General features: G+C 38.8%; 1 protein-coding gene across 4 annotated transcripts in view; it reads left to right on the plus strand.

Annotated features, from left to right (window-relative positions):
• atp2b3b (ATPase plasma membrane Ca2+ transporting 3b) overlaps positions 1 to 17,560 on the plus strand; it is a 66,745-nt gene that overhangs the window by 27,471 nt on the left and 21,714 nt on the right. For 2 of the 4 annotated variants that reach the window (XM_015011356.2, XM_015011359.2), the window contains exons 7-21: positions 2,639 to 2,695; positions 2,983 to 3,024; positions 4,317 to 4,481; positions 6,745 to 6,816; positions 6,928 to 7,070; positions 7,449 to 7,581; positions 9,197 to 9,306; positions 9,950 to 10,084; positions 10,877 to 10,983; positions 11,169 to 11,244; positions 12,711 to 12,869; positions 12,988 to 13,167; positions 15,028 to 15,115; positions 15,200 to 15,306; positions 16,985 to 17,176. In XM_015011356.2, the coding sequence (XP_014866842.2) occupies positions 2,639 to 2,695; positions 2,983 to 3,024; positions 4,317 to 4,481; positions 6,745 to 6,816; positions 6,928 to 7,070; positions 7,449 to 7,581; positions 9,197 to 9,306; positions 9,950 to 10,084; positions 10,877 to 10,983; positions 11,169 to 11,244; positions 12,711 to 12,869; positions 12,988 to 13,167; positions 15,028 to 15,115; positions 15,200 to 15,306; positions 16,985 to 17,176 (1,766 nt within the window). The remainder of the gene's footprint in view (positions 1 to 2,638; positions 2,696 to 2,982; positions 3,025 to 4,316; positions 4,482 to 6,744; positions 6,817 to 6,927; positions 7,071 to 7,448; positions 7,582 to 9,196; positions 9,307 to 9,949; positions 10,085 to 10,876; positions 10,984 to 11,168; positions 11,245 to 12,710; positions 12,870 to 12,987; positions 13,168 to 15,027; positions 15,116 to 15,199; positions 15,307 to 16,984; positions 17,177 to 17,560) is intronic. The other 2 variants (XM_015011358.2, XM_015011360.2) reach the window with 1 other exon arrangement.

Below are 17,560 nucleotides of genomic sequence, written 5' to 3' on the forward strand. Positions count from 1 at the left end.
CACCCACATAAATTAATTAATGGACCAACCACAGAATTAGCCCACTCATGCCTAAAGCAAGAGTCCTGGTTAATGACTGAGCCTGATGATGATCTGGAAAACTTTAGTATAAGGAGCCTAAAGTTAATATCCAGAGGTGTATTTCTTTCCACTAGCTTCAGTGCAACAGTGACAAAAGCACAACTGAGTAATGAGGTGTGAGGTCCCACTGCAGGGTCTTACATGTATATGACATTTTTTTGAAAAGTGCTGTTACACAAGTACAGTAGACTCTACCGAAAGTCTCAGTGGTGTGTGCACCACTAACTAAAAAATTAGTAACCCTACAGCAATTAGCACTTGAAGCGAATGCTAAAGTGCTAAAGCGCTCAATTCAAATTATATCTGCCCTTGAAAATTACAATCCTCAAGCACCAATTTAATTTTGATAATCAAAACAGATGTCAAACTCTATTCGACTGAAAGCTTAGAACAAAGCTCGAGTGAATTAGTGCTTTAGAAATTATCCATAAAAATGTGTTTATGTGAAACTAAATGGGCAAAAGGTTTTCAAAGTTAGCAAAACCGCTGAAGAAAATAAATAGCTCAGCTAATTAGTGGCAATGTGCCCACCACTTTTGAAAACAATGCTATTTAAACCTATGGTCTTTCCTTGGGAAGAGTGTTTTTGTAAAGGTGCAACTGTAGCATGACTAAGTAACAACTTACAACGAAATGCAAAAACAAATAGGGTTTTACTGGTAACAAGCTATTCTTCAATTGTATTTGGTCTGAATTTACAGAAAAGTTTGACTTGAAGCTTAACCCATATACAATATGATAATTAAGAAGAAAGGAAAAACACAAAAGCGACCACAACCACAGAGCATTCCAATAGTAATAGCAACTAAAAAGCAAAAAGATGATGCATAAAGCAATCATCTTTGATACATAAAGCTAGATGATCATCTTTGCTTTATGTATCTGCTAAAAGCAGGCCATCATATAATGACCATAAACAAATCCAAAAACAGCTCCATCAGATGCAACTCCCTGCAATAAGTCAGTAAAAAATACATCACACATGATCCTCCAACTACTTCCTGTCTTCTTCTTCATGGCTTGTGCCAGTGGCAGCATCGGGTTGTTGATCGTGTGACTCGTGTAATGTGGATAAAGTGTTTGCACCGCAGTTTTACGCAATAAACCAATTTTCATGCGGCTGAAAATCCACCTCATCCTAGCATCAAAACTTTTTAGTGAAAAACAGGAGTTTTGTTCAAAATTGGCATGTTTCCATTAAGTAAATTTATTTTTGAAATGTCACATTGCACAGTCATTTGGTCAACACAGCTTGTACTTACTGCTTGCTTCGTTATTGTCATTCCTTTTTCTATTATAATTTTTCCTTCCAATTAATACTTGGACATTGTGTAAACAGTTAGCTTTCGTTGGTAGTGATCTTTTATGACTTAACCGAATAGTGGCCACACACACGTGACCATCCACACATAAATTCTTTTATTGGTCTAAAATTAAATGTTAGAAAATGACATAATTATAAAAAAAAGATTCAATGAGTAGCAGGCCATCATTTTTTGTGCCTTTCCTTCCCTCTGGGTGTTCTGCCTCATGGATAAGGGGAGGGGAACAGGTTGTCACTTTAGTGCCCTGAAGCTTGTTGTTTTCATAATCCATGCACACTCTCACGTTGCTCCACGTGTGTGTGCTGGTGCTGCAGTTAGTCAGATGCCTTACTGATTTCAGATAACAGATATGACAGGAAGCATGCCCGTTTACACTAATAGATCATTTAACCAACGTCCTCACCATCCCCCCTCACTCTCTCTCTCTCTCTCTCTCTCTCTTTTTTTAGATCTTTCTCACTTAACACACCTCCTCACAGCTTCTTCCCTGTCTTTTCTCTGCTCATCCACACCTCTCACTCCTTGTTTACCCCCATTGTTCTGCCCCTCTTTGCACTCCCCTGCTTCTCCTTCTTCTCCCTTAATTTGAGCGAAAGAGAGGCTGTAGATTCAATCAATTATTGAAAGAGCAGAAGGGGAGGGAGGGTGGAAGGGAGTTGGCAAGGAAGAGATTGAGGGTAAAGCGTTGGTTGGTCAATGCTCAAAGCATTAGTCTATTCTCAAATCTGTTTTGGAAGTGTCCTGCGTTCAGGCAGCGCAGGCTGCACAGACTTTCAGAAGCACTTATAGTTAACATCATTAGCAGCTTCCACTGCGGCTCTGGCTTCTGCACAGGAATGTATGTGCTACCATTGGCATCTTCGAAAAGAGAAAACATCATCCTGAAACGCAGCAACAGACTGGCTGGTGATGGCTAGTTTCTGAAAGAGATACTCTGGTGACTCCTCTTTCTGTTCTCGGATATGTATCTGCGGTGCTTATCGTGAGCTGGATCGTTCAGGCTGTCATGACTGGAGCTGATAAATGTAACATGCTAGCTTTTCCTCTCGCCATGTTTGTTTTCTTTTCTGTCGTTCATTGTCATGCTGAGGGAATATCATGTTACATCTTTCATTCTTTGCAGTCATTTTAACAAATACTCACGTGTAATTATGATCACATTCATTGCTTGAGTTTCTTCTTTTTTTCTCCTTTTTTGCCAAATTTCCACCCAAAACTTCTCTTTCTCACAGAGGACAGTACTCAGTTGCTCATCTCTGCAGATGCCACTAACAGCACAGTCACCAATGGTATGTGAGCATAAAGTTATCTGCCCCGTCCCTTTCCTCAGTCAGTGAATGGATCCCGCACTGTGCAGTGACAGTGACAATATGATGGGCATTTAACAATGTCTTTCAGTTTCCTGATCGACTGTAATAAGATGAGTGTACTTTGCTTTCTCCTTCCTTTGGTATTGTTTCTGTGTGTTCATTTTCTGATTCTGGAAGTGTGTGATTGTCCCCAAAATCAGAAATGTGATATGTTTGAGTGTAAATATACTTTTGTTTAACTCAGCTTTCATTTTTTTCCCCCTCAGGAAAACAAGCTGATGGAGCTGTGGAGAACAATCAGAATAAAGGTAGATGTTTTTGTCAATTCGGTTCAATTCAGTGTAAAGTTCAACAATATGTCGTCTCAAGACGCTTTGCAAAAACAAAACAGAACAAAAAATTTAATTCAGTCCAGTCATTCAGACAGATTCATCAGTTCTGGTTGATCCTAGTTGTCAGTCAATGCAGTCAAGTTCAGTTTATTACACAACAGAATACTTTTGTCTTAAAGCTGCAGTATGTAACTTTTATATAAAAAATTAAAACATATTTGTTAAAACTGTCACTATATCATAACAATAGAACATAAGACAGATAATCTAAGAAATCCTCCATCTCCTCCCTGAGATTCTATTGCACTGCTCTCAACCAAAGACAACCAATCAGAGCCAGGAAGAGAGTGTCCGCTCTGTCAGTCACCTGCACGTATTTCCTGCCCAACGTGTTGATAGGGGTGAAACAACTTACTGTTACTGGAAAACCATTTATCCACCGACATTGGTGGCCACGCTAATTAGCCTTAGCATAAATGACAGGTTATGCTAGTTGCGGCATAGCAAAGAGAAAGGATGGGAGGAACAGGGTGGAATGAGCAGCGCCACACGGAGGGTGACTGACAGCGCTAAGACCTGCCTCCTGGTTCTGACTGGTTATTTCTAGTTAGTACAAGGAGAAGACTTCAATTTGTTTCACAGATTATCAGTCTCATATTACGATATAGTGACAGTTTCAGCAAATATGTTAAAAAAAATTTCTTTTTATAAAAGTTACTGCAGCTTTAAAAGGATGAAATAAAAGTTGTCTTTAAGACAAGCTTTTAGTTAAAATTATTGGATTATCAGACTTCCTAGATTTCCTATACCAGGCAATCGTCAGCATAACAATTAACTTTTTTGACAAATAACATTAAAAATTGTGTTTTCTTTAAGTGCAAGCCAGGTGGAGACGCCTCAAAAGACTTCCAATTTTATTTGAAGCACTAGTGTAAAAACCTTGCAACTTTTACCTTCCACTATACAATTATGCACTGTATGGTGCTGGTCTATCACATCGTTTCTCAAAAAAGTTAATTGAGGTTTTTGGTTGTAAGAAGACACAATGTGAAAATGTCTGGGGCTGCGAATGCGTTGGCAATACACTGTAACCGAGCTGTAGGTTGTAAGTGAATTTTTTAAAGTAATCTTTTTATATATATTTTTTAAGTTGCTACTTCAGATTTCAGTTCGGAGCTGAGTACGGCTGTGGCACTGACCTACTTCATCTTAATGTGCTGAAGTAGAAGTTTATTAAATGTTTTCTTTTGATGTGTGTTTTTGTCTAGCCAAGAAGCAGGATGGGGGCGTTGCTATGGAGATGCAGCCCTTAAAGAGTGCAGAGGGAGGAGAAGTGGAGGACAGAGAGAAGAAGAAGACCAGTGTCCCAAAGAAAGAGAAGAGCGTGTTGCAGGGAAAGCTCACCAAACTGGCTGTGCAAATCGGCAAAGCAGGTGCACAAATCAGCCTTTAATATGTTTATGTGTGGTTGAATGGAGTGCTTATTAATTCAATTCAGGTTATTTATAAAGTGCTTATTAATAATATGTAAAGGAGCATCAATACATACAAAAGTAAATTCCAACTTCCTTCCAGCTCTAATATAATGCAGTCAGTTTCATTTATAATCCTGGTAGGTTAAATGTTCACTAGTTAAGTTAGATAAATGTTTTATAAAGCCTTTGGTACAATTTATGGGACGTAAACCAGAGTACATGCGGATTGACGGCTGGCCAGCAGACAGTTTTGTGTTAATTCCTCCCTAACAAGAACTACCTGGTTCTGAACTCAGTTCAGCCTGGTTAAAACTACTTGATTCATGTTCACATTACAGGGTGACATAAGCTTGGCTCCACGCCAGTAACAGTGATAGCAAAGATGGGTTAAAGAGCATCTTTAGTGAAATTGTTGAAAGGGAAATGGTGAGATATAATATAATATATAATAGTATTTTTTTAATATATATATATATATATATATATATATATATATATATATATATATATATATATATATATATATTTTTTTTTTTTTTTTTTTTTTTTTTGCATTTGTCCTTTTTAATGCTCCACAGTTGATATTTAAGTATTGTTAATAATCTATTCCAATAACATAAATACCTTGTCATATTTTCAAATTTTCTGTCAATTTTGACCATTTTTGTACATAAAAACATGGTTGGCTGTCCTTCTACCATCTCCCTTAGTTTGTTTTCTAGGGGGAAGCTTGCACTAACACATTGGCGTATGTATTATCACATTACCTTGCATTACTGTCTCCTGATATTTTGCAAATGGTATTTTATATTGCCTGAATTCCCAAAACAATTATTCACATATTTCGATGCTTTTATGAACTGAGAAGAGAAGTGAAATTTTGACCCCATTTAAGCTGTGTTTGTAGATGCAGCCGCATTTAACCCTCTTAATTACCATCAAGTTGGTACACATGGGATTTGTTTTTTTTTTTTCTTGCCCTTGAAACTATTATGCAGTGAAAAAACCATAGTAATACTGATTGACTTCCAAATACTGAATTTTGCTGGAGAAACGCTTTCACTCATTTCACTTTTTTAACTCCTCCCCAATGACATAAAAATAAATTCACATTGTCTTTTTATAATTTCATCCGTATGATGTTCGTCTAGCACATTAGCCAACAAAGACTTCAATCATGTAAACTAGGCATATCTCCGTTGGGCTTCACTCTGGGCTAGGCCTCTTTGCTCCATCCATAAACAAACAAACCAATAACAACTGGGCAGCAAAAATCTCAGTGTAACCCGATAGCTTTAAGGGTTGGAACTTCAGCATTACGTGGAAAGGAAAGGCGAAGCATAATCAAGTTTAAAATGAGGGGAAAGACATAAATGACCAATATGTCTACTGCCACACACACACACATGCACCCGCACACCCCCACACACACACACACACACACACACACACACACACACTAAGGAAGCACACCATGCACGCCTTCAGAGAAAATGCTGCAGCTCTTTCTCTGTGAAATATTTAAAGTTTGACCTAAAAAAAGGCTCTAAATCTTTCATTCACCCACAAACAGAGCGTTGATAAAAGAGCTGTTGAAAATGGCATCATTCAGCTCTAAGTCTTAAAAAATATGGGCTCATGGTCAAACAGCTGCAACCTGGTTCCACAGGAGAGGAGCTTGGTAGATAAAATATCTGCCTCCCGTTCTAGTTTAGAAACTCAGTAAACCTGCAATCTGATAGCAAAGGGCTACATTAGAAACATACAGAACGATTAGATCTGTGGCACATGTAAAGACTTCATTATTAAGGGCTTTATATTGTATGTTGGTAGGCAAATGCTGGATTCAACAGGGAGCCAAAGATGACAAACAAAAATTGGACAAAAATTATAATTTTTTTCTGTTTAATTCTCATCAGAAGTCTGGCTGCAGTATTTTGGATAAGCTGACGGCTATGGTTATGGTATTACTGTTGCCTTAATTAAGTCAGGTAAAAATTAGGGATTTCAAAAGTTATTGTAATTTTTTTCTCAAGAAAAATAACTCTGTGTGTATGAGGCAGATCCAAGTAGGAAAAATGACTTCATAACTGAGGCTGGGCCTCACTGTTTGGTATTATTAGATTTACAATCTGCTTTTTCTCCATTTGATGTGTACAGCTCTAAGCAAAATGCTTCGTAACTTGCTGTTTTTAATTTCACTTCTCTTTTCTCCCTGCAGGTTTGGTGATGTCAGCCATCACTGTCATCATTCTGGTGCTGTACTTTGTCATAAACACATTTGTCGTTAAAGGTTTGTGTGCATGAACCATTTTAGCAGAACAATGCCGAACACTGGCTACTCTTAGGAGCAAACTTGAAATGAAATTGTTTGGCTAAACATGATCTCCGGTTTGTGTTGCAGGTCGTACATGGCTACCAGAATGCACTCCGATATACATCCAGTATTTTGTCAAGTTTTTCATAATTGGTGTCACTGTGCTGGTGGTGGCTGTCCCAGAAGGCTTACCTCTTGCTGTCACTATTTCTCTGGCCTATTCTGTGAAGGTATAGCCAACACACCTGGTTCATGTAGTTAGCCTTTACTCCAGCTTTACACTAGTAGGTGCAGACACTATCTGAAGTAGTCAGTGTGATGTTTAAAAATCCTTTCTGGTTTTGTATTGCAAATCTCTCTGTGCCTGTTAGTGTTCCAGTTAAATACATTCAGGACAGTTTGTCAAAACATGTTTTAAAGTCCTTGAATTAGTCCTTCTAGAAGTCTGTTTATGTTTAAAGTAATAAAAAAAAAAACTTTGCCCTTTTCTTCATCTTCGTCCTGTCCAACATCACATCTCTCCATGCACTGATGAACAAACCATCCATCATCATTTACTGCCTCCTCCTCATCCACCCCGCTGTTTTCCCTTGATATCTCATAACCAGAAAATGATGAAGGACAACAACCTTGTACGGCATCTGGATGCATGTGAGACCATGGGGAATGCCACGGCCATCTGCTCCGACAAGACCGGCACGCTCACCACCAACCGGATGACTGTAGTGCAGACTTACATAGGTGAGGCAGAAGAAAGTGCGTGTTAAAGATTAAAGCTGGATATGCAGGTTTAGACAGAAGAGGACTCCTGTTGCATTTAAGCTTATTGTTTTTTTCCCCAAGGGTAGATATTTTTTCTACAAATCTGTGTCCTTTGAGCTAACTTGTTTTTATTTTATTGTTTTTGCTACACAAATTGCTGTCCATACCTACTGGCAACTCTGGTAAAGATTCATGACCAGTGCTGAAATAACTGGGTTCTTTATCAATCAATTATGTTTATAGCCAACAAGGCAGTTCAAAGTGCTTTACATCATGAAAACATAAAAACATCATAAAATACAGTCAACAGTTGTGAAAACCAGTAACAGATATTACATTTTGTTAAGTGCCATCATTAAAATCATCAGTACACATAAAATATGCTGATTAATGTTCAGTTACCATGAGTCAACCCTAAATCCTAAACAGTTTTTAGTCTTGATTTAATGGAGCTGCTTCTCCATGTTTGGTTCTGGTTCTGGGGATGCAGAGCAGGACAGAACCAGAAGACCTGAGGGCTCTGGAAGGTTGATACAACAGCAGCAGATCTTTAATGCATTGTGGTGCTAAGCTGTTCAGTGATGTATAGACTAACAGTATTTTAAAGATTATTTTCTGAGTTTCATGGAGCCGGTGGAAGGACTTTAGAACTTCCACTGGTTTTAATGTGAGCAGCAGTGTTGTCTGATTGATTTTTTTAGGCAGACCTGTGAAGACACTGTTGAGGTAATCAATGCGTCTAAAGAGAAATGCATGGATGAGTTTGTGTAGATCTTGCTGGGACATTAATCTTTTAATTCTTGATATGTTCTTCTGGTGATAGAAGGCCGTCTTTGTAACCGTCTTTATGTGGCTTTGAACGTTCAGGTCTGAGTTTATTAATACAGATTTCCTGATGACAGAGTTTCAGAGAGAATAGGAGTTTTTAAAGGGAGAGAAGCCCAATTTCAAGGCATTGAGTTATGAAGTTAAATTTCTTTTTAGTCATGTTTGATATCTGACACTTTAAAGAAACCAGTTTTGTTAGGGCTTTGTGACAGAATGATGCATCGTTAAACTGGAAATAACCAAAAGAAGATGGGCACACTGTGGCTGTAAGAAGGAAATGGTCAGCAAAAATATGCAAATATGATGGGATGTTCAACCTCTGAACTATCATGTGGACACTCGTGTCCCCTACTATGTACCTTGGTTGTTTTGAGTGGCTATGACTGGTTTCCATCTGACCGTTCTCTTCACACAACTGCTGCTTATTGGATAGTTTATCTCTTTCTCTGACCATTCTTTCCAAATGATGGTGGTGTTTGATGCTCTCTGTAGACCAACAGTTTTGTGAAACAGACATTTATGTCTGGTACCAAAACCCATGCTAAATTCAAAGTCACCAAATTGGTATTTTTTCCTCCATTGTTTTTGACTCCAGTAAGTTTTCTTTATCACGTTGATATGACTCAATGTACGGAGTTCCTGCCTTGTCACTAACTGACTCTTATTTATGTTAACAAGCTATTTAAATTGTGTCATGCAGAGTGGCCCTGGAGTGTTTATGTGGAGGTTATCATTCAAGGTGATGAAAGGGTGTCTTTTGTTTCAGGTGATGTGCACCATCGTGTGATCCCAGACCCTGGATTGGTCAATCCTCGGACACTGGATCTGCTAGTCAATGCAATCGCCATCAACAGCGCCTACACCTCCAAGATCTTAGTGAGTAACCCTCAGACAAATGCAAATATTTATTCTTTAAAGCAGCAATTGTTTTTAATAATAAGATCCTGGAAATAATGTTGTCTTCTTTAAAGGGGACTTATTATCTAAAATTCACATTTTGCATGTCTCTATATTTCCACTTGGGTTTCTACTGCTTCTGAAAACAGCCCAAGTACTTAAAAAACCCCATCCAGTCAGTTATTAGCAATAAGTTATGACCCATTTCAAAAACCTACGGAAATCAGCAGGCACTATCTCTCACCTCGCAACTCCAGTGCACGTCGCCTGTCACCTAGCAACCCAAGCAGAGCTCCAACACATTTGGTCAGCTGGTTTTAGCACTGTATGCGCTGTACAGTAACTGATGGTTAAAGACAAATGTTGAATTGTTGATCTACCCATAACCACTTGCTTCATTATGGTTGGTTGTGCAGGAGGCTCCACTTTTGCTTCTCAAAGTTTGTGTAATTGTTTCATTTTGCAGCCATTTTTGCATGCTTGTGACCCATCCTAACCTGTTCAATGAAGCGCAACAGCTCACCTTTAAATCTTTATCTGTTTCACTCATCCTTCCTTCCTCTTCTGTCTCTTCCTCTCTACCTCTATCATGCTAATTTGCATCACCTCTATTCTTTAACAGCCACCAGACGTGGAGGGGGGTCTAGCCAAGCAGGTGGGCAACAAAACAGAGTGCGGCCTGCTGGGACTTGTCTTAGACCTTCAGCGGGACTACACCCCTGTAAGAGAGCAGATCCCTGAGGAGAAACTCTACAAGGTAGAAAATCACAAACCAAATTCAGTTTCTAACATTTCCCCTTAGATCACAAGTATGTAAGACACCCAGTAGATGAAAAAAACATTTGATTTTCTTCTAGATTTTTCTTTTTGCCTAGATGTTTTTACTCCCTCCTTTTTCATTTGCAGGGTTTTTAAACACTATTCAGTTTTAGACTGCACTATAAATTATGCTCCCCTTCATCAGAACGTCTTCAGTTTCTTCAGACCATGCAGAAATATGTCTTGTTTTTGACTCAAACAACTAAAATGAAAATGCAAGAAAAACTCTTTAACTAAAACCTGTTGCATGTGAAGAAAAAAGTAGTTTTTGTGTAGTTGTGATCAGGTTTAACCCCAAACTAGTTTCATTCTGGGATGTTTAAAGTAGTTTGTATTATGGCTTCATGACGTCTGTAAAATCTGTATTGAAGTATTTGGCAATATAATTGCTGAATGATTATATTGATTATCCCACATTCTTTTCTTTTATTTCCTTTATCACAATGTCCCCATCACTGTTTGTTAGCTTTAGCATCCCAGCCACCAAAAAACCCCCAACTATATAATGTGTGGGATCAACAGCAGGAAACCCTAATCCAACAGGCCTAAATATATTATTGATATGACAAATTTGCATGCCTGGTGCTTGAAATATATCTTATTACGCCCAAGTGGTCTTTTGCAAATGTGACACGTAGATATTGACACATAAAATAATAATTGTAATTTGATACTTTGCCCAGGTTTAGTTGGTGTTAATCTTTGTCACTCATCTTTCTCTCTCTCTCAGGTTTACACATTCAACTCAGTGCGTAAATCTATGAGTACGGTGATCAAGCTGCCTGATGGTACCTTCCGCCTTTACAGCAAAGGAGCCTCTGAGATCATGTTGAAAAAGTGAGTGGAGCTTTTAATTCAAGAACTTCATTTTTATTACGGCTGTTTTAAAATTCGGTCTCACTGATATGCTTTGTCATCAATCAAAGATGTCCGAAAGCAGTGAATAAAAGCAGATTGTGTTGAAGCTTAGTGAAAAGTTTCAATGTAGCACCTAAGATGTCATTCTTTGTTTTCTCTCTCAGGTGTTCCTACATCCTGGATGCCAACGGAGAACCTCGAAGTTTTCGTCCACGCGACAGAGATGAGATGGTCAAACAGGTGAGGCTGATTCATGCGTGCATATTGAATTAATTTACTCTATAATCAGAGACGACAGTCCTGCAGATAGAGACGTTGATGAAGAGTAAAAGTAAATCTCATGCTGGTAAACCCTAGCTGAGCTTTGATTAAAAGTTGTTCAGTGGGGAAGCAGGTGAGAGGCTCTGCAGATCATATTAATAATTTCAAAGAAATACTGTGATTCAGAATTCCACATTGCTGCTGTATTTTAACTAATTTCATTCTTCTTTTTAAATTGAGTTCTTGGAAAGATGAACAGCTTGATCTTTTCAGCTTAAACTTAGCAACATAGCAAATAAATGGTAGCACGTTTCATTATGGCTTGGGGAACTTAATGGGAAATAATAACTTAACAGTAAAGATAGAAGAATTTGGCTGAGATGAACTAGTCTGTTAAATTTGCCTATTGGAAGGTAAAAAATAAAATCTATTCAAACTATCTGGTCTTATTGGGAAAAAAAAACACAACTGCTCTTAAACCTGCTCTTTAAATAAAAGAACCTGTGTAAATAGCACATGTTTAAACTGTTAAATGTGCATAATGCTGCTGTTACAGATTTGGATTTGTTCTGCTAGTGTGTATGTTGCTTAGTTTGAAGGTTTTTTTCACCATGTGAACGGATTCTTCCTCCTCTCCAGTGTAATTACTGTTTTATGAGGCGTATATTGTGATTTTGATCCCAAACTTTGATGTTTTATGCTTGTAACATGAGTAAAGGTAGTTTTTATAAGACCAGCCAGTCATTAAAAATCATTCTAACACAAAGACTGCTGATGAAGTTATAATATAAGCGCCCATTTTTTCATGCACATTTACTGTGTAATTAGCATCTGTTAAGTGAGCTGCCATTGGAACAACATGAAGATAATGTTGCACTGCTGCTGACTCTGCCTGATTTCCTTGATCAAAATTATTTTCCACATTAACAGTTTAAGCTTTCAATTTTAAGTTACTCAAACCTCCACAAGCATGACGTTTCAACAAAAATGTGACATCAGCTTTGGCAGACTTACATTTTTACAAACTTGTATGGCATGTGAAAATAGCTCTATCAGCTTTACTGTAACACAAACATTAGCAAACAAACGCATGTATTTGTGAATTTTCTGAGAGTTTGCAACCTAAGCGTGGCATAATTGACTGACAGGCGGACAGATCTAAATTTGGCTCATGATGAACACAGCTTGTGCCGTGAGAAAAATAACTGCTCCTTCCACGACTCGATTCCAGCTCAGTAGTTGAGTTTGCGTTGTGGCAGCTTCATGTCACCTCGTTTCTGTGTCACGCTGCGCCGTCTGCGGCAGGCCGGGGGTCTTTCCCTTCAGCTGCGTCACATCGGATCCATCATGACTACACCTCAGACCTCATTTCTGCTTTACATATATCGGAATCCAAATGACTGGTGAAGTCAGCACTGTGATGGGTTTTATTAATTGACTTCTAGGTGATTGAACCAATGGCCTGTGAGGGCTTGAGGACCATCTGCATTGCCTACCGTGATCTGCCGCCAAATCCGGAGCCGGAATGGGACAACGAGGCGGAAATTGTGACAGAGCTGACCTGCATCACTGTGGTTGGAATAGAGGACCCTGTGCGGCCCGAGGTATGTGGCTTTGAAGGGGTGCTGGAGCTTTGCAGTACATAAACTCTTTTACGCCGTCTGTCTGAAGCATGATTGGCATTTTGTTTCTGTGTAAATAAATTCCTTTGACCTTTTCGAGGTGCCGGAAGCCATCCGGAAGTGTCAGCGCGCGGGCATCACAGTGCGGATGGTAACTGGTGACAACATTAATACAGCGAGGGCCATTGCTGCCAAGTGCGGCATCATACACCCCGGAGACGATTTCATCTGTCTGGAGGGAAAAGAGTTTAACCGGCGAATCAGGAACGAGAAGGGGGAGGTAAGTTTGGGTCTCCGTCCTTTTAACTCCGTCAAGTTAAAAGGAACTTCATTGTTCCGACCAGGATGCATTTCATTCTGTTTAATACAAACGTTTTAAACCCAATCCTAGTTTCTTCATGATTTGCTCACATCAGTCTGGTTCTTTCTGATGTTTCAAAGCTCATTTTTAGCTGTTGTAGATGGATTTTTTTTCCCCTTTTATTTTAAGTAATTGCAGATAGATTGTATTTAAATTAATAGCACCCCGCCAGGGAACTACAGATGAAAATTATCTCTTGTTGCTAAATTTGGCATATTTACAAAGTCATTCTAATGGACTCATGTTGATTAATATAAAATGTCCCTTTTGAAATAAATTCAAATTCAATTTCTGGTAGGTATAAATTGCCAATATATAATTTTTATGACTTCTTATAATAATCAAAATTTGCAACGTAAAAAATAGCAGCCGAAGAAAAGCAATTTTTCGATTGACTATTGATTGAAATAATTTTGAAATCCTTTAAGAAAGTCTGACAAATATAAAATTAATTAAAAAAAACTAGAAGTGTCTCTTGAGATTTAGTTCTCAGACACCATGTGGCCAGTGATAATTTTTACATTTAGTTTTGGCCTCTTGTTGCTGAATTTAGCTGATTTTGACGCTCTAGTTTTAAAAAATATGACATAAGAAGATACCAGAACAACATTCAAAAGCTTTTTGTAGCCTCTGATCAGCCTTTAGTCATTCATATTAGAAGCAGAGGTGACGTCACACTGTGTGGGAGAGGGGTTTTTGTAAAATAGGATTCAAAGATTATTTTAAAACATCCACAGATTGATTGGGAATTGATAACATAAAACATAAACCAAACCAGCATTCTTGTATCAGCTGAAAGTCTCACTGAATAAACTCCAAACATTTCACGTTGAGGAAAACATCTTTAAACAACTTCTGACAAATCAGTGCTGCGTCTTTAATACTTCAAACAAAATAACCTGGAAGATTTCTTAACTTAACTTCACTTTGAAACAAGATACATGAAAGAGTGTTCTTGATATCTCTTATGATGACCAGTCAGTCGCCAGTCATTGCCATTCAAGCTGAACATTGTTCAGTTCTGGTCACCAGCAGATTTCTTAGTGTAAAATGTTGTAGAGACCAACCAAACCATGTTTATAACATTTTCCATGTTATGAACCTGACGGTGTTGAGTCCACATTTTTAAAAACTAACAAGGAAGACAAAGAAAATGGTTTTATCGGCATTAGCATCCGTATCGGTCGATGTTAGCCATTTTTTGTCCGCATATGGGTGCTCTGGAAAAGTCATTCTTTTTAAAATGTTATTGTCTATAAAGGCACTTAAATTTACAGCTTTTCATTTCTTTTTCTATTGAAAAATTTATAAAAGGTGGCAACACAAAGACAGACTGATTACTTTAAAAAACGGAAATGGAAATAGAGTGAGATATTCACCATATTAAGGTTTCTATTGCAGCTTTGTCCTGAAGTGGCTGAATCCACTGAGGTCAGAGCACAGAATAAAAAAATAGAAATCAACATTTATTCAGAATACTTTCATCCAGCCCATTTAGCTGTATAATTTGAATTTAGCAGAAAGCTTAATGAGATAGGTAGCTGATTAGTGCTGTGGCTTTGCTTTTCTAAGGAGTGTGAATTTAAATATACTCCCTAAACGTAGGTGTAAATCCTAATTATGCCAGCAGTCTGCGGCTGATTGAATGGAAGCGCGGAGCACAGTGTCTCTCTGATCCTGGTTCCTCCATGGAGCCCAGGATTAACAGTGACATCTAGCGAAGCACTGCTGAGTTGGTTCTTCTGTGTTAATCTTCATCACACGCGCTTCCTTTTACAGATTGAACAGGAACGTATAGATAAAATCTGGCCCAAGCTGCGCGTGCTGGCTCGGTCCTCGCCGACAGACAAGCACACGCTGGTTAAAGGTGAGGCTCCGGGATTTGATCACTGAAGCACGAGTGTGCTTAGACATCACAGGAACATTCTGAGCCTGTTTTGCCCTCCTCTAGGCATCATTGACAGCAGCATCGTGGAACAGAGGCAGGTTGTCGCGGTAACAGGAGACGGGACTAATGACGGACCAGCTTTGAAGAAGGCTGATGTGGGCTTTGCCATGGTAAGCTGATCCATAATTATTCACCTATAATGTTTATGAGCTGCTAAAGGCCCACTATGCCTCCATTTGTGTTGGTGTATTTACAGCTGAAGCTTTAAGTGGCTCTTTATGTGCTGGGCCAGGCTGATGAGGAATTGGCATTTTGTGGACAGTAAAAATGGCTCGTTTTCCTGCACAGTGTGCATAGAATTACCACAGCAGAATGGCAGTCCTTATATTTTCTTCTTTTAAGTTACTAAACTCAAATTATGTGGTTTATTTGTTTCAAACTGAAAAAATTATGTTATTCGTTTACAAAAATGTGAAGGAAGACACTACTTCCGTGTTTTTTTATTATGTAACACTTTTTAAAAGGAAACATGGTTGACCAAAGTATTGCAAAATAGTACTTTTGCACAAACACAATTAAAATCATAATAACTCTAAGATAGCACAATCAAATCTGAATAAACAGTACAATCAGTACCAGACTGGCATTGTGTTAAAAGCTAAATAATTAAAAGTAAGTTTTCAGGAGAACTTTGGGGCCACAACAGAGAAAAACTAATCACATCTCAGTTTCCTCTGTAATTTAAGAACCACCAGCAGAATCTGGCCAGGTAACCCAAGGGATGAGGCTTAGGGCTGCAACAGACTGGAAAAACATGCTGGTGCATGGCCATTAAGAGACTTAAGAAACAAGTAAAATAACTTTATAACTGACCCTGAAATTTACAAGCAGCCAGTGCAAAGAAGCTAACACCGGACTGATGGTCTCCTGTTGGTTTGTGCCGGTTAAAAATCATACTGCTGCATTGGAAGTGACCTCGCTAATCTCTGTTAATAAAAAGAGCAGCAATAATCCAACCGGAAGGTTTTGGAAGGATGGTTTACGGATAAAAGAGGATGATTTTACCACAGCATTGATGTTGTTATCAAACCTACAGGCATCCATCTTAACACCTAAGTTGGCAACAACAATCTTCAAATGAGGGATCAAAATAGAGAGATCAGCTCAGGATGGAAGATTTTTAGACTGATAAAATAAAATGTTCATTAAAATAAAAAAATAAAACATTAGGGCCTTTCATGATTTGGTGTCAGCAAAACAATCAAGATGAACCAAAATATTTGGTCAAATGTTGCCTTTGCAGTGTAAAAGACCTCTTTCTCCTTGATTGTTACTTCTGAAACATCCAGCTGCTGCTGCCCATCAGACTGGAGCTTTTTATGGATAAAAGTTTAAAGTGTAGAGTCTCTCCGTCCTCGACACAGATTGTAAACCAGCTGATTGCTGTCCGAGGAAGACCTCCACACTGACTGAAGTGAACCTTGAGTCATGTCACGTCCCTCTGTCAGCCAAAGGATTTCTGAAATGACTTGTTGGTTAAATTTGGAAGGTGGTTTAGAGGCATTGGTGCTGTCAGTGACTAACAGAGGCAACTGGATTCACAGTTGCGTTGTTCTCTGTTACATGTTTTTATTTTACACAAGAGGCCGAAAAACACATAAGGTCGTGGGTCCTCCCGGCCCGGCCGGTTCTACAGTCAATGCTCTTACTCACGCCAAGTGGCAGCGCTCAGAGGCAGAACAACACGATATCGAGACAGTGGCATTCCAAAGTAATTTGGATGCTTGAACGCTCGCATGAATCATGTCATGAGTCGCGTTCCTCTCACTCCGTCTCAATCTCTGCCAGGGTATCGCCGGGACAGACGTGGCTAAAGAGGCGTCCGACATCATCTTGACTGATGACAACTTCAGCAGCATTGTCAAGGCCGTGATGTGGGGACGAAATGTCTACGATAGCATCTCCAAGTTCCTGCAGTTCCAGCTCACGGTCAACGTAGTGGCTGTCATCGTGGCCTTCACCGGGGCGTGCATCACTCAGGTGGACACATTTCTTAACACTTATGCATGCTGACAAATTTCCACACACATGCAAAAACACACACTCACACACACACCTATACATAATGCGGACACATAAATGTCACTTCTGGAAGATTCACTCACCTTATATCTGGGTTGACAAGGCAAAGCAGGAAATGCTTTTATTGCATTTTTAAACGACCCTTTGTAAGCAGAGATGTCCTGGCAGAATCACATTCATTCATATGAAAGGAATGTCAAACTGCACATGGATGTATGTGTTAAAAATACATGGAATTTTTTTTTTCATATAACTATGATTGAAATAAAGTTATTTGACAGGTAAATCATAAATAAACCAGTGAAAACACCTGAATATGTGACAGAAGCAATAAAACGGAGC

The sequence above is a fragment of the Poecilia mexicana genome, unplaced genomic scaffold, assembly GCF_051168715.1.
Source record: "Poecilia mexicana isolate PSO_F unplaced genomic scaffold, ASM5116871v1 scaffold_7, whole genome shotgun sequence".
NCBI lineage: Eukaryota > Metazoa > Chordata > Actinopteri > Cyprinodontiformes > Poeciliidae > Poecilia > Poecilia mexicana.